The sequence below is a fragment of the Pholis gunnellus genome (genome assembly GCF_910591455.1).
Source record: "Pholis gunnellus genome assembly, chromosome: 15".
In the NCBI taxonomy this organism is placed as follows: domain Eukaryota; kingdom Metazoa; phylum Chordata; class Actinopteri; order Perciformes; family Pholidae; genus Pholis; species Pholis gunnellus.
Window position 1 is genome coordinate 1604306 of NC_136542.1, and position 27512 is coordinate 1631817.

The 27512-nt window shown below is 45.1% G+C and overlaps 2 protein-coding genes across 2 annotated transcripts in view; one reads left to right on the top strand and one right to left on the bottom strand.

The window, feature by feature from the left end:
• The window catches only part of LOC306707777 (transcription factor IIIB 90 kDa subunit-like), a 79869-nt gene that overhangs the window by 5131 nt on the left and 47226 nt on the right, over positions 1–27512 (top strand). The window contains exons 4-12 of the mRNA XM_079175385.1: positions 1936–2109; positions 4775–4806; positions 9445–9517; positions 17225–17374; positions 19664–19757; positions 19945–20071; positions 20806–20845; positions 21247–21339; positions 23280–23600. Coding sequence (XP_079031511.1) covers positions 1936–2109; positions 4775–4806; positions 9445–9517; positions 17225–17374; positions 19664–19757; positions 19945–20071; positions 20806–20845; positions 21247–21339; positions 23280–23600 — 1104 coding nt within the window. The remainder of the gene's footprint in view (positions 1–1935; positions 2110–4774; positions 4807–9444; positions 9518–17224; positions 17375–19663; positions 19758–19944; positions 20072–20805; positions 20846–21246; positions 21340–23279; positions 23601–27512) is intronic.
• LOC306707778 (BTB/POZ domain-containing protein 6-B-like) lies at positions 9768–14118 on the bottom strand. Its single transcript, XM_079175386.1, has 4 exons — positions 13197–14118; positions 12453–12543; positions 12112–12230; positions 9768–11512 (listed from the first exon to the last, which is right to left on the bottom strand). Exons 1-4 carry the CDS (start codon positions 13601–13603, stop codon positions 10480–10482), a joined length of 1650 nt encoding a protein of 549 aa, XP_079031512.1. The 5' UTR covers positions 13604–14118; the 3' UTR covers positions 9768–10479.

The following is a 27512-nucleotide window of genomic DNA, read 5'->3' on the forward strand; positions in this document are numbered from 1 at the left end:
GCAGGCGTCTCTAAGGGAGGAACAGCTCTTCTTCTTTCTTTCTGTCCTCTATAAACTTTCCCCAGTGGCCGTCTGCTCCTCCTCCTCCTCCTCGTCTTCCTCCTCCTCCATCTCTCCGCCGACTGATTCATATCGGGGAGCACTGACCCCGCCTCTTCCTGTGTTTGTGTCGGACAATAATGCATCACCAGTCCCTCATGTATCGGTGCACACGGTGTTTGGACGCTACGGCTGGAATTTAAATGTAGCTTTTTTAAAAGACAAGATTTACACTTTGTCTGAATCACACAGTGCAGCTGCAGTAACGCCCGAGTGTTGGATTCCCATAAATCTAGAGCTGGAAGGTGTTTGAATATCCTGCTATGAGGAGAGATGGCCTCTGAGTCTAGTTATCTTAATATTAGCAGTGACTCTATGATGTCAGCTGAGCCTTTTGGCCTCTCTTAGCTCCTAGTTTGGGTTATTTGGCTCACATTGGATGAATATCGTTCTCTGGAGCATCTCTCTGTCTCCCTCGGCTCGTCTCTGACATCAGATTTAAATGTCGGTCTTGATCTTCCTCCGGCTGCCCACTGACTCCTCGTTAAACTTTGCCCCGTTACAGTTGATGCTGCTTTTATTCTGACAGCTGTTGCTTCCTGTCTTTATTTTCTTCTTCTTCTGCTATAAACAAACAAAGAGACGTCCCTCGTGGTGATGCTGTGGGTGGACTGGTGACCTTAATGTACCTGTTCTCTAATCCAGGTGTGTGTTCATCACACCCTGTGTGGACGCTTCAGGGTGTCCCAGTTCTCTGTACATGTTCTGAGGTGTTATTTCTTTAGAGGCGGAGGTTTCAGCTGAAAGGGCACCAAGCTAGTTTTAATAAGCTGCAGCGCTGCTCTACTTATCATCTTTGACACAAACGTAGAAATGAGGGGAGCAGTGTATACACGAGAATATATATATTTTCATCAAATCGTGTGATCTGCACGGACACATGGAGTCGTCGTGGAATTGTAGTTTTTTCTCAGCACGTCTCGTCTCTTGTTCTCTTTAAAGTGTGAACATCTGCATTTCTGTGACGCCTGGTTAGTTTTCATCTGCTGAAGAAGATCAATGTGATGCAATCGAAAGCTCCAAAACTGCTAAATGGTGTGTGTGTGTGTGTGTGTGTGTGTGTGTGTGTGTGTGTGTGTGTGTGTGTGTGTGTGTGTGTGTGTGTGTGTGTGTGTGTGTGTGTGTGTGTGTGTGTGTGTGTGTGTGTGTGTGTGTGTGTGTGTGTGTGTGTGTGTGTGTGGCCTGCTGCTTTCAGATCTGAGAGTTAAACTGACACGATGAGTTCAGAGCCTCTCACAGTCCCAGACACACACACACACTTCTTTGTATGAGGTAACTCACCATGTTGAGCTCATCCGAGGTCATAAATTCTGCACACACACACACTCTGCAATCCAATTGACGCTTTGCTAAGTCCCGCCCCTATAACGCAGACTGGCCAATCGTAGCGTAGCTCCGACCAGAGTCCGGCTCTGCTCCACAGACTCTCATCAATGGTCTCAGATTGTGTTTCTACAGAAAAGCCATTGGAGCTAGCTTTAGTGTCTAAAGGTGGAGCACACGTACCTCCTGTGTGTTGACATAATGATGCTGTTTTTCTACATTTGCGTCTTATGAAACGCTCGTGTCTGGACACGGTTGCGTTCGCTGGTGTTCATGTGCTCGTGTAATGACGTCTGTGTGCATCAAAAACAGGTTCACGTTGGCATCGGACCACATTTCTGTCTTTCTAAATGGGCACCGTGTCAGATTAGATGTAGAAGATAAATCTCTCGCTGCCTAAATGTCTGCCTGTTCTTCCTCTTTACTGATAAAAGCAGATGAGATGGTGAATGCTTGTCTGCAGTGTTTCTGTGATCTGACCCCGCTCTCTGTCACGTGTCTCTCTCTCTCCAGCGAGACTGAACATCAACACTCTGGGTCACCAGCTGCAGATGAACAAGCACTGTCTGGACACGGCCTTGAACTTCTACAAGATGGCGCTCATGAAGCACCTGACCAGCGGACGCAAGAACTCCCACGTGGTCGCCGCTTGCCTCTACCTGGTCTGCCGCACGGAGGGAACGCCGCGTATCCTTTCTGAATCATAGACTTCATGACCTAGAAAGTACATTCAACCTTATGATGCACAAAGAAGCTCTTCTATTGGTTAAGAACGTGCCCCATACTAATAATAATAATAATAATAATAATAATAATAATAATAATAATAATAATAATAATCAGCAGCAGCGGGACGAGTATCTATTTAGTGCTGCGCTTTTGTTTTTCTGGTTGATAGGAGTTGAAAAAAGCTGCACTCGTCACTGTTTACCCAGCCGTCCAATCACAAGGCAGGAAGGGCGGGACAAATACCTCAAAGGAGCAACTGTCACATCACACGTGTACAAAGTGCTGAACAACAACAACGACGACAACAATGGAGGAGAAATGAACACATGCGACCGCTCTAGTTGCGTGTCTCAGCCCTCCCTCTGTCGTCCTGTTCCTAGTCTCCCTCTACGCTCATCTGTGCAATAAACACAAACAATCCCCCAAAACGAACAAACAATGGAGGACTCGGTCTAATTATACTGTATGACAAAGAGGAAAACTCACCTCTGAAAGGAAACCTAATCAAAGAAACGTGTTCCCTGCATGCACCTGGAGACGCTTTTCATTTGATCGCACGTCTTTTAAAAGCTGAGGACGAGTTTCACGTTAAAGCTTTGTCTGCGTGTTGAACTGATGGAGGGCGGCACATCAAAGCGTGCAGGTGACGTGAGCCGGCGGAGGCCTTTTCTTAGTGTTTCATAATCTGCTAACGGCAGCTCATTGAAGTGGAGAGCGTGGCTTCATCCTCTTTGTCGTGAGCAGGGCGGCTCTCTCGCTTCGTGTCGGTTTACTCCTGACTCACTTCGCCTCCGAGGATGATGGGGTTGCGTAACGGCAGCGCGAGGGCGACCGGGATGGGTTTACCTAATGAAAGCAGGGCGCAGAGGGTGTAATGCCTTCCTGCTGCATTGTTTACCAGGCTTTTGTGTGTGTGTGTGTGTGTGTGTGTGTGTGTGTGTGTGTGTGTGTGTGTGTGTGTGTGTGTGTGTGTGTGTTGCCGGGGTAAAAATAGCTCTGCTCACTTCCTTTTCCACAGCTGAGTGAGTCTGTAATGTTTCCACAGAGGGAGAATCAGGACGAAGGCAGAAGGAGAGCAGAGTGTAAAAGGAAACATCCGTTTAAATGTGGAGTTTAATTTGAGGAGGACCAGACTTTCATCTCCTCGATCAGGCTGCATCCTAACGTCTTTGTTTCCTTCGTCCTTCTGTCCTTCCTCCCTTTCCTTCCTGCTTTTTCGCCTCATTATCCCCCAAAAAACTGGCACAACACAGTATGTATCCATAAAAAACATCGTACGAAACAAATTTCTTCTTCTTCTTCTTCGTCTTCTTCGTCTTCGTCTTCGGACAGACGGCGTTTGATTCAGGCCTGTTTTTAAATTGTGTTTCTGGAAAATAACGCAGTTAATGTTGAGTATCAGTGCGCTTTGTCACACAAACTGAAACATAGGTTGTGTGGTTCACCATCTTAAAGAAACATTAATCGAAAGCAGATCCTTTTTTCAGCTCGCCAAACGCAGCATGTGACCTGGTTCAGTTTTAACATCCATCTCTCTGCATATTTAAATAAAGGTGTAAACATGTGTCACCCCTCCCCCCTCAGTGGACCCAGATGTGTTGAAGGACCTGATGTCGTTGGGTTTCCTGATTAAGGGAGTCGGCCTGTAATCTCCAGACGGCGTGCGCCGGGATTATCTTTTCCATTTCATCTGCGCCGCCGCTGCTGCTAATTCCATTGTGAAGCTCTTTTTATTTTATTTCAGAGGAGCCCCGCTAATCCGCGCCTGCAGCCCGGAGACAGGTGCACCCGTCCGAGCGTGGGGGGGGTTGGTCATTGTGAGGGGGGGGGTCCAGAGGCAGGTGTGTGTGTGTGTGTGTGTGTGTGTGTGTGTGTGTGTGTGTGTGTGTGTGTGTGTGTGTGTGTGTGTGTGTGTGTGTGTGTGTGGGGGGATTAAACAGATTTGTAGCTGTAGAAATGATATTTTTACAAGCTCAGAATGTTTTTAACTCTTACTTTGCTTCCATGGGTGGAATACGTGTCGTAAAGTCTACTTTAAAGATATTTAAGTGTTTTTATGTGCATGTCGGCTTGAGTGCAGATGATTTAAATGTTAAACGTGTTGATAAGAAGTAACTGGGTTCAGACATGGCTGAGTGGTCGGATTATGTTTTATCTGGTTTTAAAGGAGACGTGTAGAATAAAGTGTTTTATTTTAAATTGGTTGAATTTCTGTCAGACACGATGTGTTCAAGGACTGTCAGATAATCAGATGTTGTTTTGCAGCTTATGGTGGTTTGTATGACGTTTACTGGGATTCCCAAAGGCCTTGAAAGCAGCTGCTCTCATGAGTAAATCAGGTTTATTGGTCCGACGGAGTAAAACTGGATCAATGTCTCGTTGTCTATTCGTACAGAAGCCATTTGAACCGAGAATCCGTCTAATCCTAAAATCAGTCTTTTAATACAAAGGCTTAATATACTTAAAGTTTATATTCATCTTGTTTTGATTCAACGTGCCTGAAGTGTGAAAACTAAATGGACTTCATGTTTTCATGACCTTTCTGTCTTTCTCTCTCTCTTCGGTCCCAACTGGTCAAAAAACTGATTCTTGTGTTTTAGTTTCCTTTACCGGTTTCTCTCAGACATGCTGCTGGACCTCAGTGATATCCTGCAGGTAAGTTTCAAATCAAAACCACAGCTGTAACTCAAAAAGCACCTTTTATTCTCTTGATTTAACAGAAAATAGTAAAGAAATGTGACCGCGGTGGTCTACGAATGTCTTGTTTGGTCAAATCTTCTATTTAGTGTCATGACAGACGAGGAGAAGTTCTGTTTAAACACTTAAATGATGACTCGTTGCAGCCTCGCTATAAACGCTGCTGAGTTTTACTCGTTGATTTATTCAACAAAGGTTGTAAAAAGCTAAACTTAAAAATAACTTTTCCAGACTTTGAACTCTTTAATTCTCATTTATTTTAATGTGTGGCGATGCCCACCCTGTTACAGCAGCCACTTAAGTACACACTCCCGCCCCACAAGTCCCATAATGCACCTCTGCCGCCTAACCGCTCGGCCCCTCTGCAGCCGTCTTGCGTCCAGACTTTTGGTCCGTGTAATTAAACCGACTCGTGTGTTGTCTTTAAATTTAGAAAGCCGTCTCCCTCCACCGGCATATTTTAATGGCAGCCGATTCACGGTGAGTCAGGGGTGTGGTGGGACATTTCTCACTCTCAGCTGGTCGGGGGTGGGGTGGGGGGGGGTATTTTTATGCACCCAGCTGTCCTGGAGGAGCCGGACGCCTCCCCCCCTCCCCACCCGTAGTCGTCCACACCTCGGCATGAGGAGGCTGGGAGTGGGTTTGGAGGGTTTTGGGTGGGTGGGGCTGCTGCTGGGCTGTCGATCCACCACCAATCACTTGTTTTTATGGATCCACACCCCGGGGCCACTCGGGCTGCTTTGCATTGTTTGGATGAATGAAGAGCTTTCTGCAAAGCTAGTGACGTAGATGATGAGCATATTGAGCTCAATGCTGGAGGAGGATATCAGCTGTTTGTCATGCTGCTAATGTGATGAGCTTTTATTCACATTCAGTCGCATGCTGTGAATGTCACCCCCCCCCCCCCCACACACACACGCACGCACGCACGCACGCGCACACACACACACACGCATACGATGCATATCTCTGCACACATGCAGATTTATTTTGAGCAACAGGTGCTTTGGAAAGCCAGCATGTAGAGGATGAACTCCACATTCAGACTCTGTTTCAGTCCGTCGGATGTCCTCAGGCCATCGAGGAGCATTTACTGTGAATAAGATCTATTATTTAAACTGCTCTCCTCCCGAAGAAAAGCACTCATTTCTTCATTTTCTCGTCCAATAACCGTCCTAATCGAGTCAGGTTGTGTTCAGATGATCTCTCGTTTTGGTTCCAAGCGGGTAGAGTCCTGTGATTTGTGAAGTTTTAGACTTTAATCTCAAAGCGCATGTTTGTTTTAGTTGATTTGTTTTGTCTTACGTTTATTTAAGGGAAAAGATGCTCATTGATTTTACAGTAAAGGTCTGTAGATGAGGCCATTTTAAAGATGGCGGCATATAAAGCATGAAAGAGACTTAAAACAAAGTTTGTTTTTCACCATTAAATGTTTTTTCGGGGGATGTCGTGTCCTGCACAGATCGTAAAACCCTCAGAGGCTAATCTGTGATTTATATTGAGCTATACAATTGAAGAAACTGACTCAAAACAAACAGCAAGTTGCATCAACTAGTGAATAAACAACATGTTCATTCAGTGGTCTAATGATCCGTAATCCTGTTTTTTAAAATGTTCCATGCTGAAGAAAGTTCAGAAGAATGCACCAGTGCACCTTTCTATGGTTTCTGTGAGGAAGAAGTCGTCTCTGTAGATGTTCACAGACTTTTTATATATTAAGAGATCTTTTAAGTTGTAGTTTTAAAATATTTTCAGGCATAAAGCCCCTAAACGTCAAGAAACCCACTTTTAAAATAATTCATTTAGTCTTTTCTGGGGAGGTGTGATGATTGAATTGAAGCCTTGCAGACGATGCTCAGGAACCCGTTTTTAATTGAAGGTTCCTCTCGTCCTCCTGTTGAGACTCGGCCGTGAAGTGTCTCGTTACCGCTCTGCGTTTTTTGTTTTTGACCCCTCGACCCGGAAAGTTTCACTTAGCGCCGCGGTGGAGACGGAGGATTATGCTCCGACTCGGGCTTCTCGGTTTCACCTGCGAGCAGCTCGTCCGCCGGCGGTTCAAAGTGATGATTAAATTAAATGTAAAGACTTTAAAGCTCAGTGTCCAGTCGCACTGATCCCAATGTCACTGAAGGAAACCGTGTCAAATTCAGCAATTTGTGCACATTTAACAAAACTCAGCCGTGCTGCGAGACACCAGAGCTGTGAATTTGATACTTTACAATGTAAAAAAATCATGTGATATTTACAGCTTTTGGAAAATAAAATGTGCAAAATTGTATTAAATGTCTTATGGCGGCTCCTGAAGAGGTTAGCTTAGCTGCAGTAGCATCAGTTCTATCAGAACTGGAGAGAACAAAGAACAATGCTGAATCATGTTCTCGCTCTTCTCCCGACTCCTTTGATTGACAGGTGGTTCCTCCAATCACCGGCCACGTTTTCTTTTCCTTTATGATAACGTTGTAAATGCTGATGAGATCTGGATTTATTTGACAACAAATACTAAGAATTGAGTCTCTTTTAGCTCTATTTTTGTTCTCCTCCTGAGGGAGATGTCCGTCTCTTTATCTGCTAAATGCTCCACTGTGTTCAGCAGCTAGTCTCTAGTCAGTGTAATGTGTGTTAATGGAGCTTTTTATTGCTTCAAACAGCTGCTGTGTCCGAACAAGCAGCATCCAGTTACATTTGTACGCAAAAAATCAACAAAATAGACTCTTAGTTCTCAGTGAAAACCCGTATTACTCTGAGAATTCGTTCATTCAGCAGCAGGAGTCTGTATGAGACGGCCAGTAAAACAACATGACGGTTGTTTGTGTGTCTGTACATTTTGTTCAGTGTCGCTTTGATTAAATTACATTTTGTGTCTTTTCAGACGAGACCACAGCCGCGTTCTTAATCGCGTACTTTTTCTAAGTACATACAAAGTACGTACTGTTACATGCAGTATGCCTTCAATTTGGACACACTACTTCCTCACAACATACAGATATACAGTCTATCAGCAAGAGGGTCAGAGGATTGTGGGTCAGAATAGGCAGAAAAGGATGCGGGCTTGTGAAATGGGACCGGCTGCAGTAGAACATCCTGGTGCTTTGACATACTAGATCTCATGCACACTAGATAGCCTGGTAGTGCTTGTACACAAAGAAACGTGGTGCTTGTCGCAGGTCGTACACCAGCTGAAGGACACTAAATGGCTCCGTAGTGCAGCTTTAAGATGCTGTGAAGGTGTTGTTTTTAAAAAAAATATATTTTAGCAGTAATTTGTGTCGTTCTGCTTGAAAGCGTCGGCACTTGTTCCTCCTCCTCCTCCACCGTTTCTGGCTTTGTGAATACATTCCTTGCTGGAATCCACTTCCCAGAATAGCAGAAGAGGCATCTGGCCGACTCCAGAGGGGTCCGTCTGTCTGCTCTGGAACCCCCTACCCCCCCAATCCCTAAACCCTCGGAGGTCTGGAGAGTCTGTCTGATGGAATGACAGACATCTGACCCGAGTTCAGGACCTGATCCTGAACCAGCTTTCACTGCCCTTCTGCTTTTCTGCACCCAAAACCTGATTCGGGGGCTGTAATGCTGATAATTAGTGCTGGAAGTGATGGATGTGCAGCCCCGTGGTCTTTGTTACGCAACGGTATTCATCAGGAGATCCTTTCAGATACAGGATTTACTGCCAGGCCTTCTGGAGGTGTTGAGGGTAAAACACAATGAAACATCTGTGAGGGGAGGTGCCAGTCTGATAACCCCCCCCCCCCCCCCCGATGACCCACTCGGCCTCATCCGCCGCCCACCAGCATCCTGCAACACACCAGGTCTCTAGTTCCTCCTCAGGTCCTGAACCGGGACATTTAAAGTGGAAACGTCAAGTCTATCTGCCAACGAGGGTTTACTGTAATTTAATTCACAAGTCTCTAATATTTAAATCTTCTCTTCTCTGCTGTTGGCAGTAATGTTCCTCATGAAATGTTTTCGTATCTGATCGCAGGCGGTTTGGAGACGTTCTGCACGTATTAAACCAACGGTGTGATTGTTGCAGCCGTGGACTTTTCTGCAGAAGTCTTTCTTGTGTGGAAAATACTGAAATCTTAATTGTTTGTGCTGTTTTTGGTGAAAGTGTCACTGCAGATGTCTTCTGAAAGTCAAACCTGCGGTGATTTAAATAGTGACGTGCAGGTAAATCCAAACAAAATCACTATAAATATCTGAGAAAGAAACATCAATACTGTATCTAAATGTGCAGATATTCAGATCAGAGATTAATAGAAAGAGCTGTGTGCGTCTGAGATGCATGAGGGGAAAACATCCCACAGCTCAGCTTTAATCACGCACATTGAGCAGAACATCCTTCACCCTGCAGGTCGGTGATGTAACCAGAACACTTGACCTTATTTCATATCCTAACGGTCTGTTTCTCTCATCTTGTGAGGTCTTAATGTCAGCCTGATGCTCCAGCTGTAACTCTATAAGTGGCTCTGAATGAGTCACTTGGGACGTACGGGGATCATGTAAACACCCAAATCCAGTTAGCAGAAAACCTTGTGCTGCCAGTTATGGTGGATTTTCTTGTTACTCTTGTTTTAAAAACAACCTTCTCCTCCACAGGTGAACGTCTATATGCTGGGAAGAACCTTCCTGGTGCTGTCCAGAGAGCTGTGCATCAACGCCCCGGCTATAGGTACACACTCACCTGCTCCTGCTGCATTCACTGTGCTGCACTCTGCTGAGTAGAGCTTTTAAACTTGTGGTTCAGCTCTTTGGCGGATGTCTTTCATGTAGATAAGTTAGTGTTTTAAATACGGCTGCAGCTACAGAACATCAGCGATGAATCTCTCAATTATTTGACTAATGATTGAGGAATCGTTGAGTCTGTTTATTGCCATAAAAACCTTACTGAATAGATCAGAATCAGTATGATGATACTCGATATGAAATCCTCTACAGCTCAGGAACCTGCTCTCATAGAAGCTCAGGTGTAGTTCCTGCTGCAGTGACCAGAGGGCGCTGCAGTCCCTCAAATCAAGACATGTGCATCTCCGATCACATTATAACCTTTTTATGTTTCATCATCAGGTGAATAAGCATTCTTGTACAGAACACATCTGGTCATCTTTAACAGCTTCAAGCTGCTAACAGGTTTCTTTTACAAAAGACACAACGTTTGTGAGGCCGTCCTCTGAAGTGCAAAACAACTCTGCTTCCTGACAAGATCTCTACTTGCATTTAGAATCCTAACACTACATAAAATGTTGCTCCTGGTGTAATGTTGCTGCTTGGACTACAGCAACAACATTGCATATAGACTTGCAATTACACAATTGTGAAGCGGTCCCTACTAGTTCCAGTGGCGGAGCTCAGCTTGATTACATAACCACAAATCACCGTATTAATGTTGTTCCTACAGCAGCTGCAGCCCTGAACACAGGCGTCAGAGCAAATAACGTTAACCCAGTATTTAAATAAAAAAATAACATTAAATTAAATAAGATAAAACCACAGCTCCTTGGCTTTTAAAATAGTCTCTCACTGAACTAACCAGGCCGTTTAGTGAGTCAAGTGTCTTTAATGCTACATTACTCTGAAGGCTGGGAGGCCAAAGGGAGGAGCCTCAGTGTGTTCCCGTCAGCAGACGGGAGCGGCTCACGCGTAGAACACCAGCTCTGGGATCTGTCCTCCCTGTACTCCGGTCCCGTTGGTGCTGTCGGAGGAGCACTGGAATTGAAATGTCACCTTCCCACACTGCACCTCTGTCATGCCCTCCTGGCCGAAATAGCTGAGTTCATTCCCGTCCAGCACGACGCTCACCGTGTAGAAGGCGTCCTGCTCCACCTGAACGGGGTGCTCGAACCCCACCGGGAACGTGCTGCTCGACCCGTCCGACACAAACGTTGTCAGGTTCTGCGCCAGCGTCACCCCTTGTCTCTTCAGTTCGATCTTGGCGCTGTATTCGGCCTTGCCGCCGCTCGACCCGTACAGCCCCAGACCGGCGATAAAGATCCTCTTGTCCACCGCGAACTGAATGCTGTCGCAGCGGCCGCGGTAGCGCCACTGGTTGCTCCGGTAGGCCGAGGACTGGAAGCGGTGGCACCTCTGCGGCACCAAACCCTGCCTCGCAGCCAGAGGGAAGTCCAGGTGGGGCTTTTTAGCCGCGGTGTACCACAGGAACACGTTGTGCGTCTCCTCCAGCGTCAGGATGTCGCATTGCGCCGCCCCGTCGGCGAACTCCTCCAGGCTCATGGAGGGGATGCGCACCAAGAACAGCGCCTTGCCGAGCACCTCTCTTCTGTTGCGGGTCGTCGGCCCCAAACACTGCCGCTTGCACTCCGCGGCGGCCCAGTTCATGACGGCCTCAAACACCACCACCTCCTTGGTGTTGAGCGTCTCCCGCCGCAGGATGATCTCCAGCGTCTGCAGGTCGATCTCGCAGAAGCCCTCGGAGCACAGCGCGAGCTCGGCCTGGGCGTCGATCACCTCCCAGCAGCGCTGCGTCAGCTCGGGCTCCTCGAACAGGCGGCTCTGGGAGAGCAGCACGCAGGCGTTCTTGGCCTCCAGGCTCGTCTCCAGGAAGGTGACGCAGGCCTTGGCCAGCGCGGGGACGATGTACTTCTTGGCAGCGTACAGGGTGGCCAGCACCGTGTCCGCCTCCAGGTCGATCTCGTCGCTGTACATGTACCTGTGAGACGGAAAATAGCCCTTTAAATCGCTGCACGTGTACGGAAATCAACTCACTGGCACGAAGGGACAACTGTTACTAATACGACATGTTATGGGGAACGTTACAACCACATTTACTCACTTTAGATCTTTAAAAACTCTGGGAAATGCTAATTTCCTCTTTTCTCATCTTAATTTCCACAAATAAATCTCTGATATGATTTTTCTTCCCAAAGACGATTGTGTAATGACTTCACAAAAGGCCCAACATGCAACAGTCCGTGGTGCTGGCTCAGCCAATGCTACTGACTGCAACAAAAGGCAGGATATTTATAACTACTCGTCTGCATACATTCCCCCCTCAAAGAAAATTGTCAGGCTGTGGATGACGGGAAAAAACTGTTTGTAGTTGGACAAAGAGCGCTGAGAAAACCAGCAATTACTGAGCGATGCTGCTGCTGCTGCTGCTGCCCTGCTCTCCAGCGCTCCCAGCACTTTGGCATGGGCCTCTGCTGCTTAGCTTTGGATGAGTAATAATACGCTCTGAAGTGACACGGGCTACGCTTGTCATCTCGCTCCTTCTGGTTTTGGCTGCGTGAGGGACGGCGAGTGGCTTACTTCAGCAGAATTAGAAAAGCAGCAGGTTCCACATCTGGGATATGGATCTCCGACTCCTCCTCCGCCAGATCGCTGTAAAACATGGCACAGAAGACCGAGCTTCCCACGGCCAGCACATACTGGGAGGGGAAGGAAGGAGGGGAGGAGAGGAGGGGAGGAGACATATGCGTCAGACACATGCAACCAGAGAATCACTCTCAAGTTCAATAAAGGAGCAGGAGGAGCTCCTTCTTTCTTTTCAGTAGCACCGTGCTGCAGAGACACAACTCCTCTACTCGCCTCACAGATTAAAATCAATGGTACAGATCTGCCTTCAGTCATAACGTGTAACATTTCCTTACCTTGTGTGCTGGGACCTTCTGAGACCCCCCCATGGGGCCCACAATGAAGTGGACGTCAGCCATCAGCTCATTGTTAAACATCAAGGCATTCCTGAAAGCAGAAGCAGGATTCACCAATAAGCCTCCATCAAGTATTGAATAACAGCCAGTCCTCCCACACTGCCTTTGCCCAGAGACACCGGCTATTTTCACTGGTTTGAGGATTTACAGCAGTAGGGCTGCAACTAATCATTACTTACATTATTAATATTCTGAGTTATTGGTGTTTTTAGATGGATGTTACACTGAAACCCCACAGATACTCCATTTACAATCAAAAAGTCACAATTAAGCGGTGAATCGTGGCCATTTTTGTTTAAAACCTCCCTTTTAAATGATTAATCAATTCATCCAAAATCATATTAATCTTTATTATTACAGCTCAGTAGAGCAACCATGGAAGTGTTTTCCTCACGTGCACATTTTAAAACATTAAAAGTAGACGCTGCAGGAAAAGTTTCAAAATAAAACACCACTATAAAGTGACTGCTGGGACTACAGCGCACTTTACATCTCTTATTTTTATTACCATCATATTAACACAGTGGCCTGTCGTTACCTCATAACTATAGTTAATGTACTTTTATGGTCATTTATAGCTCCTCCATAAATCCTTGCAGCGAGTTTTAAAGCTACTGCGCGCGCGCACACGTGATATTTACGACAGTTTAAGACATTTCATTTCTTAATATTTTCTCCAGTTACCTCTCTCGCAGTGTCGGGTGGCTGCACTGCCAGCTCGGCGGGTCTACGTTGTTGTTGTTGATGTTCTGCTGGGTGGTCGGTGTGGTCGCCACGCTGCTCCCACCGCCCGCCACCTGGCTGACCTGCACCGCCTTGGTCTTCTCGGTGTCCGCCACCGTGGTGCCGGTGGACAGGGTGGTGTTGTTGGGGCTGGCGGCGGGGTACAACTCCGCAGCCATCTTCTCGTCCTCCTCCTCCTCTTGCTGCTTCTTCTTCTTGCTCGTGAGGGACAGAGTCAGGATCTCATAACATACCGGCAGCTTGGCCACCTTCTTGGACTTTTTCAGTGTTTCTGGAAGTAGGAGCAGATAAGTCAAACACCTCATGATCCGGCCATGATGGAGCAACCTGCAGTCTGCCGTTGGCATCGGCACAAGCGGTAATATCCGGTGGAATCGCTCGGTTCGCTGTAAATGAACCAACTGTACGGAGAGAGAGAGAGAAATAGGGAGAGAGAGAGGGTTTTTTTTCCGGGCTCCTACAGCGCCGCTTTACAGCGAAGTTTACACGACAACATGTACAATATCCGTTAGTCCCGTTTTCTTCCTCCGCTTCCAACTTCCGTCCGCGAGCACTTTTACCCCCGTTTCCTAACGGTCACTTAACAGTCACCCAACGGTCCCCTCATCCCCTCTGAAACCGGAGAAATGTCCACGAAGCGTCGCTTGTTTTCCCTTTTCTCTCCAGTGAGTGGGTAATCCGGATAGTCGCAGCTGGTATTCAAGTCCTTCCCACACCCTCCTCTCCGTTAATCCGCACCGATGTTTCTCCGTCTTTATCCCGAAACCGACGGTCAACCGTCACGGAGCAGCTACGGTGTCGCGTTCCGTTCTCATCCGAAGTAAACACTCATTTGTCGGAGAGTTTTTAAGGTCTGCTTCATTTTCTTCTGCTTTTCTTTTTTTTTTTTTTTCTCGTCGTGATCCCCTCGGACGCCCAGGGCTCGCAGTGGACCAATCAGAGAGGAGTCAACCAGTGACGTCAGGAGAGCCGAAGCACCTCCCCTCCGGCAGCTCCGCAGAGTGCGTCACCGGGCCAAACCGCTCCGCCTCTGTGCCCGCTGATTAGACCCGGTGGAAAAAAAAACAACGTTTAAATATGACCGTACAGTACAGTAGGCCTACACTAATGAGGATGAGAAGTTGACCCAGAAACGTCACGTAAAAAAAAAGTAGTCCCATCTTTTTATTCGAGTAAAAGTAGTAATACTACAGTGTACAAATACGAGTAAAAGTCCTGCATTCATAATCGTACTCAAAAGTGAAAGCATCAAAATATACTTAAAGACCCGAAAGTAAAAGTACTCATTATGCATGATTTATTTCAAAAATTATATATTATTTATATTTTTTTATTAAAATATTTTTTTATTCATATTTTTTTAATTTAATTATATCTTATTGAAGAGTATTGTGAATGTACATATCCGTCTTTAATGATGTATCTTTATTACTTATGTGGATAAATGAACATTTGCTCCAGCGTCAGTTTGATATCAATGATCTCAGACATCATCAGTATTCAGTCAGGTTTTCACTGTCGGCTGTCTCAAGAAGTCCGTCAGAGAAAAAGGAAACTGAGACTAATTTCTACACCCACAGCACCAAAGACCAGAATGCATTGCAGTAGAAGTTTAGTTTTTTTGAGGGAAGGGCGCAGCTTCCCCACAGCTGAACGCTAACACTTTTTAAGCTGTTCATGCGTCCCCGCTCCCACATTCTGATTGAAAGGAGCGAGTTCACGGCCCCCCTTTTTCTCTGGAGGTGGTCTGAGTAATTTTGGGAGAATGTGTGGCGCAGAAGTAGGCGAGGCAGGTCGAGGGAGAAGTGGGTACACGGAGTAAACTACAGCGCTCCATCACAGAATGACTCCTGGGCTGTTTGAGCGTCACAGATTGATTCTGTTTGACAGTGAAAGAGGAGTGAAGGTGCATTTTATTCTCCTTAAACAGCCTCTTTTTCCTCTCTGTGGGGATCTGGCCTGGTCCAGTATTTGCAGACTCTCCAGTTAAATGTGGAGCAGTGATGGCGAGCTCTGCAGACATATCATTACATGGTGGAGGGAGAGGGGGGGGGGGCAGCCTGGATCTTATTACCAGCTGGCTCTACCAGCTCTCCACTGGACTGCTCTTTAAACACAGCCACTGACTTCAAAGATATTTGAGTGCGCTGTCAGAACCGGGGCACGAAACTCTACTTTTCTCTTTGTCTCCGGGCTACAGTGGAAAGACGATTCCTCCTAATTTTAGTATTAAATTAGATTTCTTAGCATGGTGAAATCATTGTCAGGATAATAACAAGAAAACCTGCCAGGCGGTTTGTTTTAAGAAGCAGGTGGTTCTGATAGTTTTCTTCTCTTCGGCTGCAGTATTTTCCATAAAGTTTATGATATGACACACTGTGCAACGTTTTCTCAGAGACATTCGAGAGGCAGAAGGGCTCGTGATTGGAAGGTTGCCCGTTCAAATCCTTTCGCCAGCTGCAAAAATCTGGACGGAGACTCCGACTGAGAACCGAGCTGCTCTCAGAGGTGCACTTGAGCTAAAAATGCTAATCCTCAAGTTCTCCAGTGGAGCCAGTTAGCAGCCGGCAGTAAGGAGGCTGGTTTACTGGGAAAGCTCGTAGGTTTGGACCTGTATGTAAGGACGGATTGTGAGACCACAGGCCCCCAAGAGCACAGACATGTCAGGGGCCCCGCACCCGTCCTACATAAGAACAGGAGCCACAGATTTTGCAGCTTTGTAGACGTTTTGTCTCTCTGTAGTTGTTTTGCGTCTGTTTTTGTGTTTTTATTTTTTGGTAGTTTTGCATCTTTACCCAAATACCCACATTTCTGCGTCTTTTTTTTTGACTTCCCAACAACACTGTTCTACTAGCGGTGACTTCAAATAACCCGTTGGGGCCCCTGGGCCGGACTGTGTGTCCAGTGGGCTCTTGTAGTTTTCTCTCCACGTCTGTATGAACTCAAAGCACACAAACTGCATCTTCTTTGGTCTGAACCGGAGTGGTTAAAAAGATGACTTGGCTGCACAATTTAGTTTTATTTTTTGTTTACTGCTCCGACTCGAACCAGGACGTGTAAACAAAAGTCACACGGACGCACGCGCAGGCTGTTTATTGGACAGAGGTTTGGTCAAAGTGCCGTCCCGAGAGAGTTTTGGCAGCAGAGCCAAACGTATCTGATATCGCTCTCTGAAACAGTTTCACGATGGAAGTGTACGCTCTCTTTGCCGTGATTTATCGTCTCCAGTTAATCACACGAGACGAACACTGAATATGCCTCACAGGATACTGAACACCGTGAAACCAGGTCGTTTACCGCCTTTGCTTCAGATTACACGATGCAGTTTTCACTCGCTGTATCATCTACTCAATAACTTACTCTTTTAGTGAGCCGGGAAAGTCAGATTATTACTCAACCATCAGTGACACATTAGTTTTTTTCCCGCTGGATAAATTCACACACAGAACGTCGGACGCATAAATAAAATAGTGAAGGTTAAATCTAGTGCAGTCCTAATGATTTATCTGAGATGAGGATTCCCTCAGAAAATGAACTTCTTGTTGTACAACCCTTTAGATTTGGGCTTTTTGATGCTTCACGTGTATATAGTATACTGTGTATTTAATGGTGTTATGTGTGTTTGATGTACCTTTGCCATACTTGGGAGAAAGTGGACAATAAAGTCAACTTATCTTTCTAAGATAGAGGATTGTTTTTAAATGTTTCACTCTTAAAATCCTCTTCTGCATCCAGACAACCCATCACTTCTTCTTTCTTCCATTTCCTTTATTTCCCACCAGTATAATTAGATTTTAAAGAATTGTTTTTGAGTTATGCTCCTAAATTTAGACAAACACAAAAGGTCCTACAACCTATTTTGGTTCCTAAAGGAACAAATGCTCCAGACTTTGAGCGAATGACTGAATCTGAATCTTAATCTGAATCCGGTTTGACTAATAAACCCAACGTCTCCCCGTCTCCACCAGACCCGTGCCTCTACATCCCCCGCTTCGCCCAGCTGCTGGAGTTTGGGGAGAAGAACCACGACGTGTCCATGACGGCCATGAGGCTGGTGCAGAGGATGAAGAGGGACTGGATGCACACGGGACGAAGGCCGTCGGGACTCTGCGGGGCAGGTAACCATCAGACGGTGGCGGCGTTAGATATCTAGTGTCGGTGCTGCTGCTGCGGCGGGAGATTTATCTTTCAGAAGCCCGGAGGCTCTTGAGCTGCAGGTCGGTCATTAGAGGATTCCTGGTTTCAGTCCTCGGAGGACACAAAGTGATTAACGCTCTCTGCTCTGCTGGCATCCGACATCAAGGTCCCCTTAATCAGGATACTTCAACCTCAGATACTCTGAGACTATCAGTGTTTGTAACTCAGCCTGACACCTCTTAGTCTAAGCTTACACTACCACAAGCTCACTCCCTTTAACGGGGGTGAAAATACGTACGTTTCATGAGAATCTGGTGATTGTATCAGTGCGATGAAGGTCAACTATAGGATACAAACCAGAATGACTCTGAGCTTTTTGGAGGAGAACAAGTTGTTTTTGTGTCTTAAACTGCATGAAACGCAAAATATAATCAGAGCAAACGTTCAGTATCGCAACAAGCAAACCGGCCTGTTGGCTCAGAGAGCAGAATTAGCTTTTAGCATCTAGTGATCCGGTCAGATTTGATTACAATGCAGCTGTCAAACGATTCTCAATGTATCACATCCTAAAGCTTCTGTATTACTGCACATGCAGCAGTTATTCTTTCATTTATATGAAGTCCCTTTTTATTTAGAAAGTGCATTCATAAATACGACTTCAATAGTCGTGCATTACGTGTTCTGTGATCTACAAAGATAAGATGTTCACACAGCAGCTCTAACACGGGGCACTTCCTGAATGTCTGTAGCATTTCACACTAGATGACTTAGCTTAGCGGCTAGCAGACATTTCCTCACTCGTAGCTCTTCTTCTCTTACTTGGCTTAAGTCACTGTCGTCTCCCATCGGGGTTAAAGACACCGCTGTTGAATTTCAGCCAGCGTGCACTTTGTTTCAGCCCAACGGTGTTGAACCAGAGCAGCTAATGTAAGAGCAACAAGTTGAAACACAGAAATCAGAGGAGAGACACACGAGAGGAACCGTAAATGTCAGAAAAATCATGTTTTGTCACTGCATCGACGCAGAATCGTTCACGTTCGGATAGTTTTGCACAGAAACTGGTAAGAAGGAAACAGTTTTATGCTTTCCTGGAAAATGATCCTGTTTTCCTGAACAGGAGAATGACACGACACGTTTGTCATCATTTCTAAGCTTGTAATAGACGATCTTCTCGATCAATTCTAGTCTTTTAAATCAGACTTCCACAGAGAGGAACATGTTGGTGAATGTAAAAAGAGAGGGGACCCTGATGAATGTAACCCATTAACCAGGAGGCCCGTTATCTCTGTGACACGATGATCGGAGTGTTCGCTCTCTCAGCTTCTTCTGCCAACTAGGCCACCGTATGTATTTGTGCCTTTTGTTGATTATCTGACAAAGAGACGAGTGATTGAGGCGAACCCGCCAGCACCTGCCTGAACGTAAGGCCGTTTATCCTCCTCCGTTGATTTTCCTCCCGCTCGTCATTGTCTTCCTTTGAGTCTTTTGTGAAACAGCTGATCTCTGCCGGCGTCGACCCCAATGCACTCTGCTTTGATGCATTAGCGGCTAAGACGTCCTGGAATGGAATCAAAGGGGGGCTTCCTGCATGTTTACGCTCACGGTTTTCAATTTTAGTTTTTTTTTTTTTCTTCCTCTCTGTTCCTCTGCTGCATCGCCTGAATAATTAATCCCTCATCATAAATCATTGAGAAGGGATATCGTCAGATGGAAGACGTTTCTTCCCAAATATGATGCAAAAATAAACATCGCTGTTGATGAACCGCGAACATGTTTCAGGACAAAGAAGGCCATGAATGTAAAGTATGAAATCAGAGTCGGTCCTGCTTAAAAAAGAGAAAACAAGCGACTTTGAAGCGGTTTCTAGGTGACGGCAGTAAAACTGTTTGAGCTAAAAGCCATCACTTCAGTCCTAAAGGCTGTTAGAAGTGTGCATGTAGAAGTGTGCATCTATCTTTTAGCAGCTCTTGAGCGAGGCAACTCTAATGACGGTTATGTAACTGTTCCCCTTCAAGGCCGGAGCTGCGATTCATTGCATAATATTAGTGCTCCCGTCGCTCCTTCTTTAAAGCTCTTTCTGTGTGGCCTGAGACGCACAAACACCAAACCCAATATTTGACCCTGTGTGGACATTTGTTACATCAGCGGGCGTGTATCAACAGGTTTTATTTCCTAAACGGGGAACAGAAGGAAGACTTTTATATTGTGAGACAATGCTGGAGCCACGTTGGTTGAATTTCATCACATTGTGTTGTTCTTTCTGTTTTCAGCTCTTCTGGTCGCCGCTCGTATGCACGACTTCCGCCGCACCATCAAAGAAATCGTCAGCGTTGTAAAAGTGTGTGAAACCACGCTGAGAAAAAGGTGAGTGTGTTGGACTTGGACATTGCTCATTTAAAAGCCAGCCTGTTGGATGATGGATGAAGTTTGATAGTTGTAGAAAATTCTGACATTAAAATGATTGAAGACGGAGGCTTTCTTACGCGGGAGGCAGAGATTCATGTTTTAATTAGTTTGATTTGATGATTTTAACTTGCCGCTCTGCGTTTAGACTGACGGAGTTCGAGGACACGCCCACCAGTCAGCTGACCATCGAAGAGTTCATGAAGATGGACCTGGACGAGGAGTGTGACCCGCCCTCCTTTACCGACGGACTGAGGAAGAAAAAAATCAATAAGGTTTGGATTCTAACGAACACTATCGGGGGGAAAACAAGCTAGCATGTGTCGATTTAAGGGATGGCAGTTATGTCCATCTGTGCTCTCTTCAAAGACACCAGACTCCATTGACAAACTGTTATTTGACCTCACAGAACACAAGAGCTGCTGCTGCTCCACCGCTGCCTCCATCTGTTAGTTTGTGTTGTTGTTGTTGTGACTTTGGTGTTTTAAAGGGTTTGTTCTGATTCACCAAAGTCACAAAATAACACCGAATACGTCTGTTCAGTAAAATTACTGTTTTTGTGAGTCTTGTGTCTTTCATGAGCACGGATGAATATAACGTCCACCACACTTCAAAACATCCAAACGATCCCTTTAATGTGTCGATATCAGAACTAAATGTTCACAGTTTAGTCATCTGAGTCTTTATTAATTTAGATAATTGCTTCAGAGATTACCCATTTCCCCCTCAGGGAATATTAACATTTCATCTTCTGCTGTATTTTCTTGATGACTACATGTTGCCTTCAGGCTGTTTCTAATAATGAATGAAGAGTATCAACCTCTGAAGTAAAACCGTCAGAGATCATCTTCTCTTGAGGAATGTGACGAGGTTCCTACAAGATACAAAAGCAGAAGAGTTGTCGAGCAGCGATCGTACTGTTTCTTTGTTTCTGTTTCCGCTCTGATCGTCTGTAGTCACTGTCAAAGCTTCTCTCTGGTTCAGCTCTCCTTTGTCTCCGTCCCTCTAGCTGGAGGTCGAGCTGAAGAAGAAGATGAATGACGTCGAAGGTATGAATGAGATGCCCTCGTCTGTTCTCCGTCGCCTCGAACGCATCGTGACTGTCGGGCTACTTGCTCTTCTTCTTCTTCTGCTGCTGTGAAAGATGAACCCCGTTCAGTGGGACTCTTTCATTACGGTGTCGTGTCTCATTGTCTGACGTTGACTAAATGCACATCAGTGTTAGAAACTAAAAACACGATTCAGTTCCAGCCCGACGTGTAATCACCCGTACACCGTGTTGCAGCGCTAACATACTATATTCTAATTGTGGGAGATGTAATTAGAAGGGTTGGCATGCACGATAAGTCTCATTTCTTTCCAGGGACGTGAGAACTTTCCACTTTTCATTGATGCTTGTAACTTGGATTGAACCAGGAATCATTCTGTTTGTTTTTGTGTTCCTCAACAGATGAAATTCAGATCTACCAGGATGAAATAGACGCAGAGCTTCAGAGCTGTCGACCCAAACTGAGAGGAGTTTACGCCGCCTACGCTAAAGAAGGTACGGAGCAGAAAGTGTTGTTTTTAAAATTTGTATTATTGAACATTATAAGGAGAGTGTGACGGTATTCTGAGATTAAAGTCACAACTTGAGCCGCCGTCTGACTGAAAGAAGTGTTCTCACGGTAAGGACGAAGGTCCTGATAGATACTTTTTTGTGTTTTCTTTTGTGTTCTTTTATGAGAACAATAAGAAACAAAAAAAGCAAACAAATGATCCTAATTTACAATAAGATATTGCACACGGTACATACATGTTTATGAAAGACTTGTCTCATTTGCTAAAATATCCCCATTCTTTTTGGAGTGGGATAGATTCGGTCATCTGCTGCAGAAGATTCTGTTGATCGGTAGAAAGGCCGGCAGTGGGCCTGTCCTGAGTTGATCTAGTATCCATCGTGTGGATAATAAAGTGAATCTTAACTCAACAATAGTACTCGTCGATACACACACACACATGTAGAAACAACACACATCAGAGTGCACTCCCTGCCACTCTTTCTCTTTTTCTGTTTCTACCTTTGGCTCTTTATCTCCGACTCTTTTCTGTTTATCTGTCTCACACACACACACACACACACACACACCCACACCCCCCTGTTTCCTCACAGTGTGTGTGTGTGTGTGTGTGTGTGTGTGTGTGTGTGTGTGTGGGGGGGGGGGCGTCTCAGGCTGTCACTGACTTCAGGCGCGTTGCTCTTCCAGCTGCTGCTGCGATGCGTTCAAAGATCCGTCGGCGTTTCTTCTTCTTCTTCTCTCCTGATTATCGAGTTGCTTTTTCTGACTTGTGTGCTGAAGTCTGTGTGAGGACATTTTAATTGAGGCTGATTAAAGGACACGTTTTTAATTGGACACCAGGACCCGAGTGGAAACGGACTAAATTATGATCCCGTGTAGTTAGTCTGGATGTGATTATTTAGCAGCATTTCTATTCTCAGTGATTTTAGGGAACGAGATCATCTCACTGTTTGTCTTTTTATAACGTTTTTCTACGACCGTGGTTCTAAATGTAAATCTGATGTATAATGATACATGTGAGCAGACATTGTAGCTCTGCTGCTTCATTAAACCACTGAGCATTGACTGCCTAATGAGATCCAACATGGTGAAGGTGAAGCAAACTATAACTATTTAGAAACATGGCATTTTGTACATGAAACACATAACTAGTTGAGTGACCTTCTAGTTACGGGACATTGTTATAGCTTCTATCGGCTAAACAATTAACTGGTTAATTGATTGGCAGATTGCTTCATAGTAAAACTAACGTGTACAATTTAATGTTCTAGATGTTTAGGTGGTTCAACCCTAAATGTAAAGTGTACATCAGCTACTCTTACTGTGGTTAAAGATCAGCACCAAACTCTAATGGAGCAGCTGCTCGCCCTGAAACCGCTTCAGGAGCGTCTTAGAAAACACAAAAGTACACAAAAACACAAAAATATTGTATTTTCTCTTCATGCATTTTTAAAAGAGTTGTGACATTTTGTAAAATAAGCTCACTGGGCGAGATTTGAATAATACAATCAATACTTTCTTATTTTGTCCGTTAAATATGAAGCGACATCCAGGCGGTAGTTAGCCTAGCTTAGCATAAAGACTGGAAACCTGGCTCTGCCCGAAGGTTTGAAAGAAATCTGCCTGCCAAACACAGAACGAGCTTTAAACTGGTCACAGTTGATCTCAATCCACCTGTAAGATGATGATATTTTCTTTATGGTACATTTAAGAATGCTGAAACCGGTTGAACTACCATCCTTTGAATTTAACGATTTTAATGCATAGTTGTCTCTGGATAATTTAAATACCAAACGGGCTCAAACGCTCTGTTGTTGGTCCAGTTCCTGGCTTGCTGAACTGACCCCCGGTGTCTCTTTGTCTCTTTTAAAGAGATAAATTAAACATTATTCCTGAATCACACTCTGCCTCTCCTTCTTTCCAGTTGTTCACAAAGCCGACGACGGCGACGTCCGCTCCGCGTCGCCTCTGACGCTGGACTGCGAGGAAGCAGAAGCCGAAGACGAGGACGTGCTTCAGGCCGTGGCCAAGCACTTTGGCAAAGAGCTCGGCGAGCTCACGCTGGAGGCCCTCATGAAACTGGAGCAGAAGAGACCGGACCAGGAGGAGGAGGACGAGGAGGACCAGGAGCTAGAGGGGGACATCCCAAAGAGAAAAGCCCCGTCGCTGCGGTCCATCCTGGGCCCCATGCCCACGGCGGCCACTCTCGGCCTCCCCGAGGCCATCGGAGACGGGAAGGGGAACGGTGAGTGCTGCCTGGTTTTTAATCTCTGGTTTAATCTTTCTTACGCAGAACAAATCTAATTTGGGATCACTTTACCAGAGATGAACTATACTGAAGGTTTTTCTTGGTTTTTCTCACAGATTTCTCATTTCTGGGGCATGATATTCTCTCAAGCTTTCGTTTTTAGATTTGTTTTTCTGAGACGTCAGCTGTTCGTGCTTTGTAATACTTTTCTTCTTTTGGCACTTTGATGTGTCGTCGGTGTGATCCAAGCAGAGAACTCCACTTTACACTCAGCAGTTCGAGGAACCTGGTGCTTTAAAAACAACATCTCAGGCTTCATATTGTTTGACTTAGCAGACGTCTTTTCTTCTCCCTGAAAGCAGCAGAGTCCTCGAGGACGATCTGATTATGAATGCTGCGGCGCTGCCGTTCATCCTTGACTGTGTCTGGTACCTACTGTATCCCCATAATAACCCATAATCAAGTTAAAGAATGCTCTCCCAGGTTTAATTGTCGTAATTAACTCTGCTCCAGGATGAAATTGGCTGAGCTGCGTGTGAAATTTGTCATCCCTTATTATGTTTCACCCTTTTTAGAGCGCCGCAGTCGGATAGGGAATGTGTGGGAGACGAGGTAGCACACTTCCTTAACCCTTGAGGTGGCTGACGTCTGGATCTGTGCCAAAATACTCCAAGTTGTTGTTGTTGTTGTTGTTGTTGTTGTTTTGCAGCACATTCAAGTGCGTCTCTCTGAGGGGTTTGTCAGGCAGTTATTTTTTAGTGCAGAAGCAGAATGGTGGCATTTAAACTCGCATGAATAAAATGAGGTGGTTTTGTGGGTTCTGATGGTCGTCGGCGCTGAGCGACAGCGGGCAGAGTAGAGGAGAAATGTCAGAGCGGACAGGTCCAAGTGTAACAAAACAACTCGGTCTGTTTGTATTTATTTAAAGGTTTTAAAGGGTTAGTTCAGATTCACCCAAATCACACAAAATGGCACGAACAAACTTAAGCACCGGAGGCAGCGGTAGAGCAGCAGCTCCTGCGTTCTGTGAGGTAACATGACGTGGTGGAAGAGAGCAGAGATAACGGCTCCAGTTCCTCGTCTGAAAGGCCGTCTGGCGGGAACGAAGCAGTGGAAATGTTTTTAGTATAGTGTAGACTTAAACTGTTTCTTTAGGTTTCTCAGATAAATGAGGTGGAGTCTGAGCAACAGCAGGAAGAGTAGAGGAGGAACGGCAGCGTTTCTCCAGTGGAAGAAGATGGACACGGCTGTTAAACACACAATACCTTTCAGTAAATATGTTGGTGGTGTTGTTGTGGGACTTAAACATATATATATATATATATATATATATATATATATATATATATATATATATATATATATATATATATATATATATATATATATATATATATATATATATATATATATATATATATATATATATATATATATATATATATATACACACTTTTACTTTAAGTCGGTGCGACTGTTGTAACGTGAACCTAAAGGATCTGCTAAAATACAATAACCTGTAGGAGGGATCACTCCTCTGTCAATGTGACTTATTAACGGCTGCAAAAATACACCAACTACAGGGATCCATCATGCGTTGCCTATAATTACCTAATTACCCCCCCCCCCCCCTTATCTGGGTGTGCAGAGGCGCTGATGGATGTGAGGTAATGGTGCCACACAGCTACATCTGTCCTGATGGGGAAAGCTGTGTTTTATGGCTCTTAGTGTTGTGGGGGGGGGGGTGATGGATGGATGTTGTGAGGGAGGAGGCGGTGAAGTGGTCTAATGTTTGGAGAACAGCCTGTAACTTAAAGGTCACCGGTTCAGAGCCTCTTTGTGTCCATAAACACCGTTTCAGATCTGATATTGAACTACTTATTATGTGCATCACCTCCTAGAATGATGCAGCCTGTTTACTGGTCCTCTTATATATGTTTATGATCAAGAACATGGTTTATTCACACTATTTATATTTGCACTCTTCCCACTTTATTGCAACTGCTTCACGGTAATTTCCCTTCAGATAAATAGTTTTATCTTTATTTTCCTCAATGATCACCGACTCAAATATTAGAAATAATAAGATGTGGGGACTGAAGACTTTAGGTGTGAAGAGAGGACGATGATGACGGTTAATGGTCTCTAATTTAAACCTCATTTCACATCGAACGTCCCTTTTTAACGGAGCGTCGTGATGAAATATGTTGACCTAGAAATGAACTACAATATGGATTTGTTCATCTGTAATCCTTTCTAAGAAACGCGTCTTAAAGGGATAGTTTGGATGTTTAATAGTGTGGTTGTAGGAGGTTCTTCTCCATAGTCCATATAATACTCAGTATTTCAGACGCCTAAAAGAATCGGTTTAATTGTACGTATATTTAGAATATTTATCACCTCTTTATCTTGCTGTCAGACCTTTCTGACGTGACTAAAGCTTTTATCTTTGCGCTCTTCACAGACAAAAGACTCCGTGAACAGAAACACTAATGTATCCGTGCTGGTCTACCACCGACCCCGATCGGTTAGTTTCTTTGTGTTATTGTGTGACTGGTGTTTTAAAGGGTTAGTTCAGATTCACCAAAGTCACAAAATAACACTTTATAACCGATGGAGGCAGCGATAGACCAGCAACTCTGTTGTAAAATGACTGTTTCTGTCATTGGAGTCTGGTAGGAGAGAGCAGAGATAACCGTCACAAAGGGTCTCACTGACGGCGAGATAAAGAGGTGAAAATATTCTAAATATAGCGTTCACTAAAATACGTCCTCAGCAGAACATTACTTTGCTCTCGTGCTGGTGCTTCTGTTATAGTAATACACTGACTACCTCATCCAAACTATCCCTTTAAAGCTGGTTCATAAAAATGTATTTCATGATCTTAGATTCCTGTTCGTCTTTACGACAGAAAATAAAGATGCGTTTTGGAAAACCGGTCCTGAAGAAAGCCGCTGATCCATTCACTTTACCTTCCTGTTCCACGTGGAAGGTTAGAAAGCGGCCGCAGCTCAAACCACACGGCGTCAAACCGCCCGTTAACCTGACGAACGCGTCCCCCAATAAACACCGCTGACCTCATCAGGGGGACGATCCAGCAGAGGAGCCACGATCACCAAGCTGCCGTGAATCACCGCGCTCTGGATCATAAGCTCTGTTGATTGTAAATGTGTCTCCTTTTCATATATTAAATGTTGCAGAGGGATGTTGGATTGACTTCATCCTCTTCCAGTCGGCGTATCACCAAGGTCGTCGTCCGTGGCCATGAATGACAGAACGCGCATTAAAAGATGAAGCACGGCCGTGATTAAAGGGTTAATTGTCGGCCGGTGGGACTCGAGGCTGATCTCACCGGGGAGCCGTGTGATTAGAGGCTCTTTATTCGGCTTCTGCAGTGTGTGTGTTGGTTCTCTTTGGGTCCTTAAAACAGACTTGTATGACCAGCCTAAGATAACAAGGCTCCTGATTGGTCAGATGCCGTGCTCTCTTCATAACGAGTAAAGAAGTATTCGCGATGGACCGAGAGAGGAAATGTAACAAAAGTGCACGTTCACGGGTTTTCTAAAGGGGCTCTGGTGCTCAGAGACACTACCACTTTAGTCCACAGGGGGCGACAGAATCAACACTAAATAAAAGTTCCTCGTAGTAACTTTAAAGTTGCTCAACAGTAAAAAACACAGAATAACACGATGGATTGAACCTCCATGTTTGCTGTGTATTCTGTGTGTAATTTGACGTTATTGAGAAGCAAAAACAAATTATCCTTAAAGAACCTCTCGGGTCACTTCTTTATTCCTGAGATTGGTCGAAACGGACAATTTGTGTTCAGTTGTGCGTTTCCCATGTTTGGTTCTCTGATATGTGTGTGTGTGGTTTCATTCACCTGTTTAGGAACAAACATATGCGATG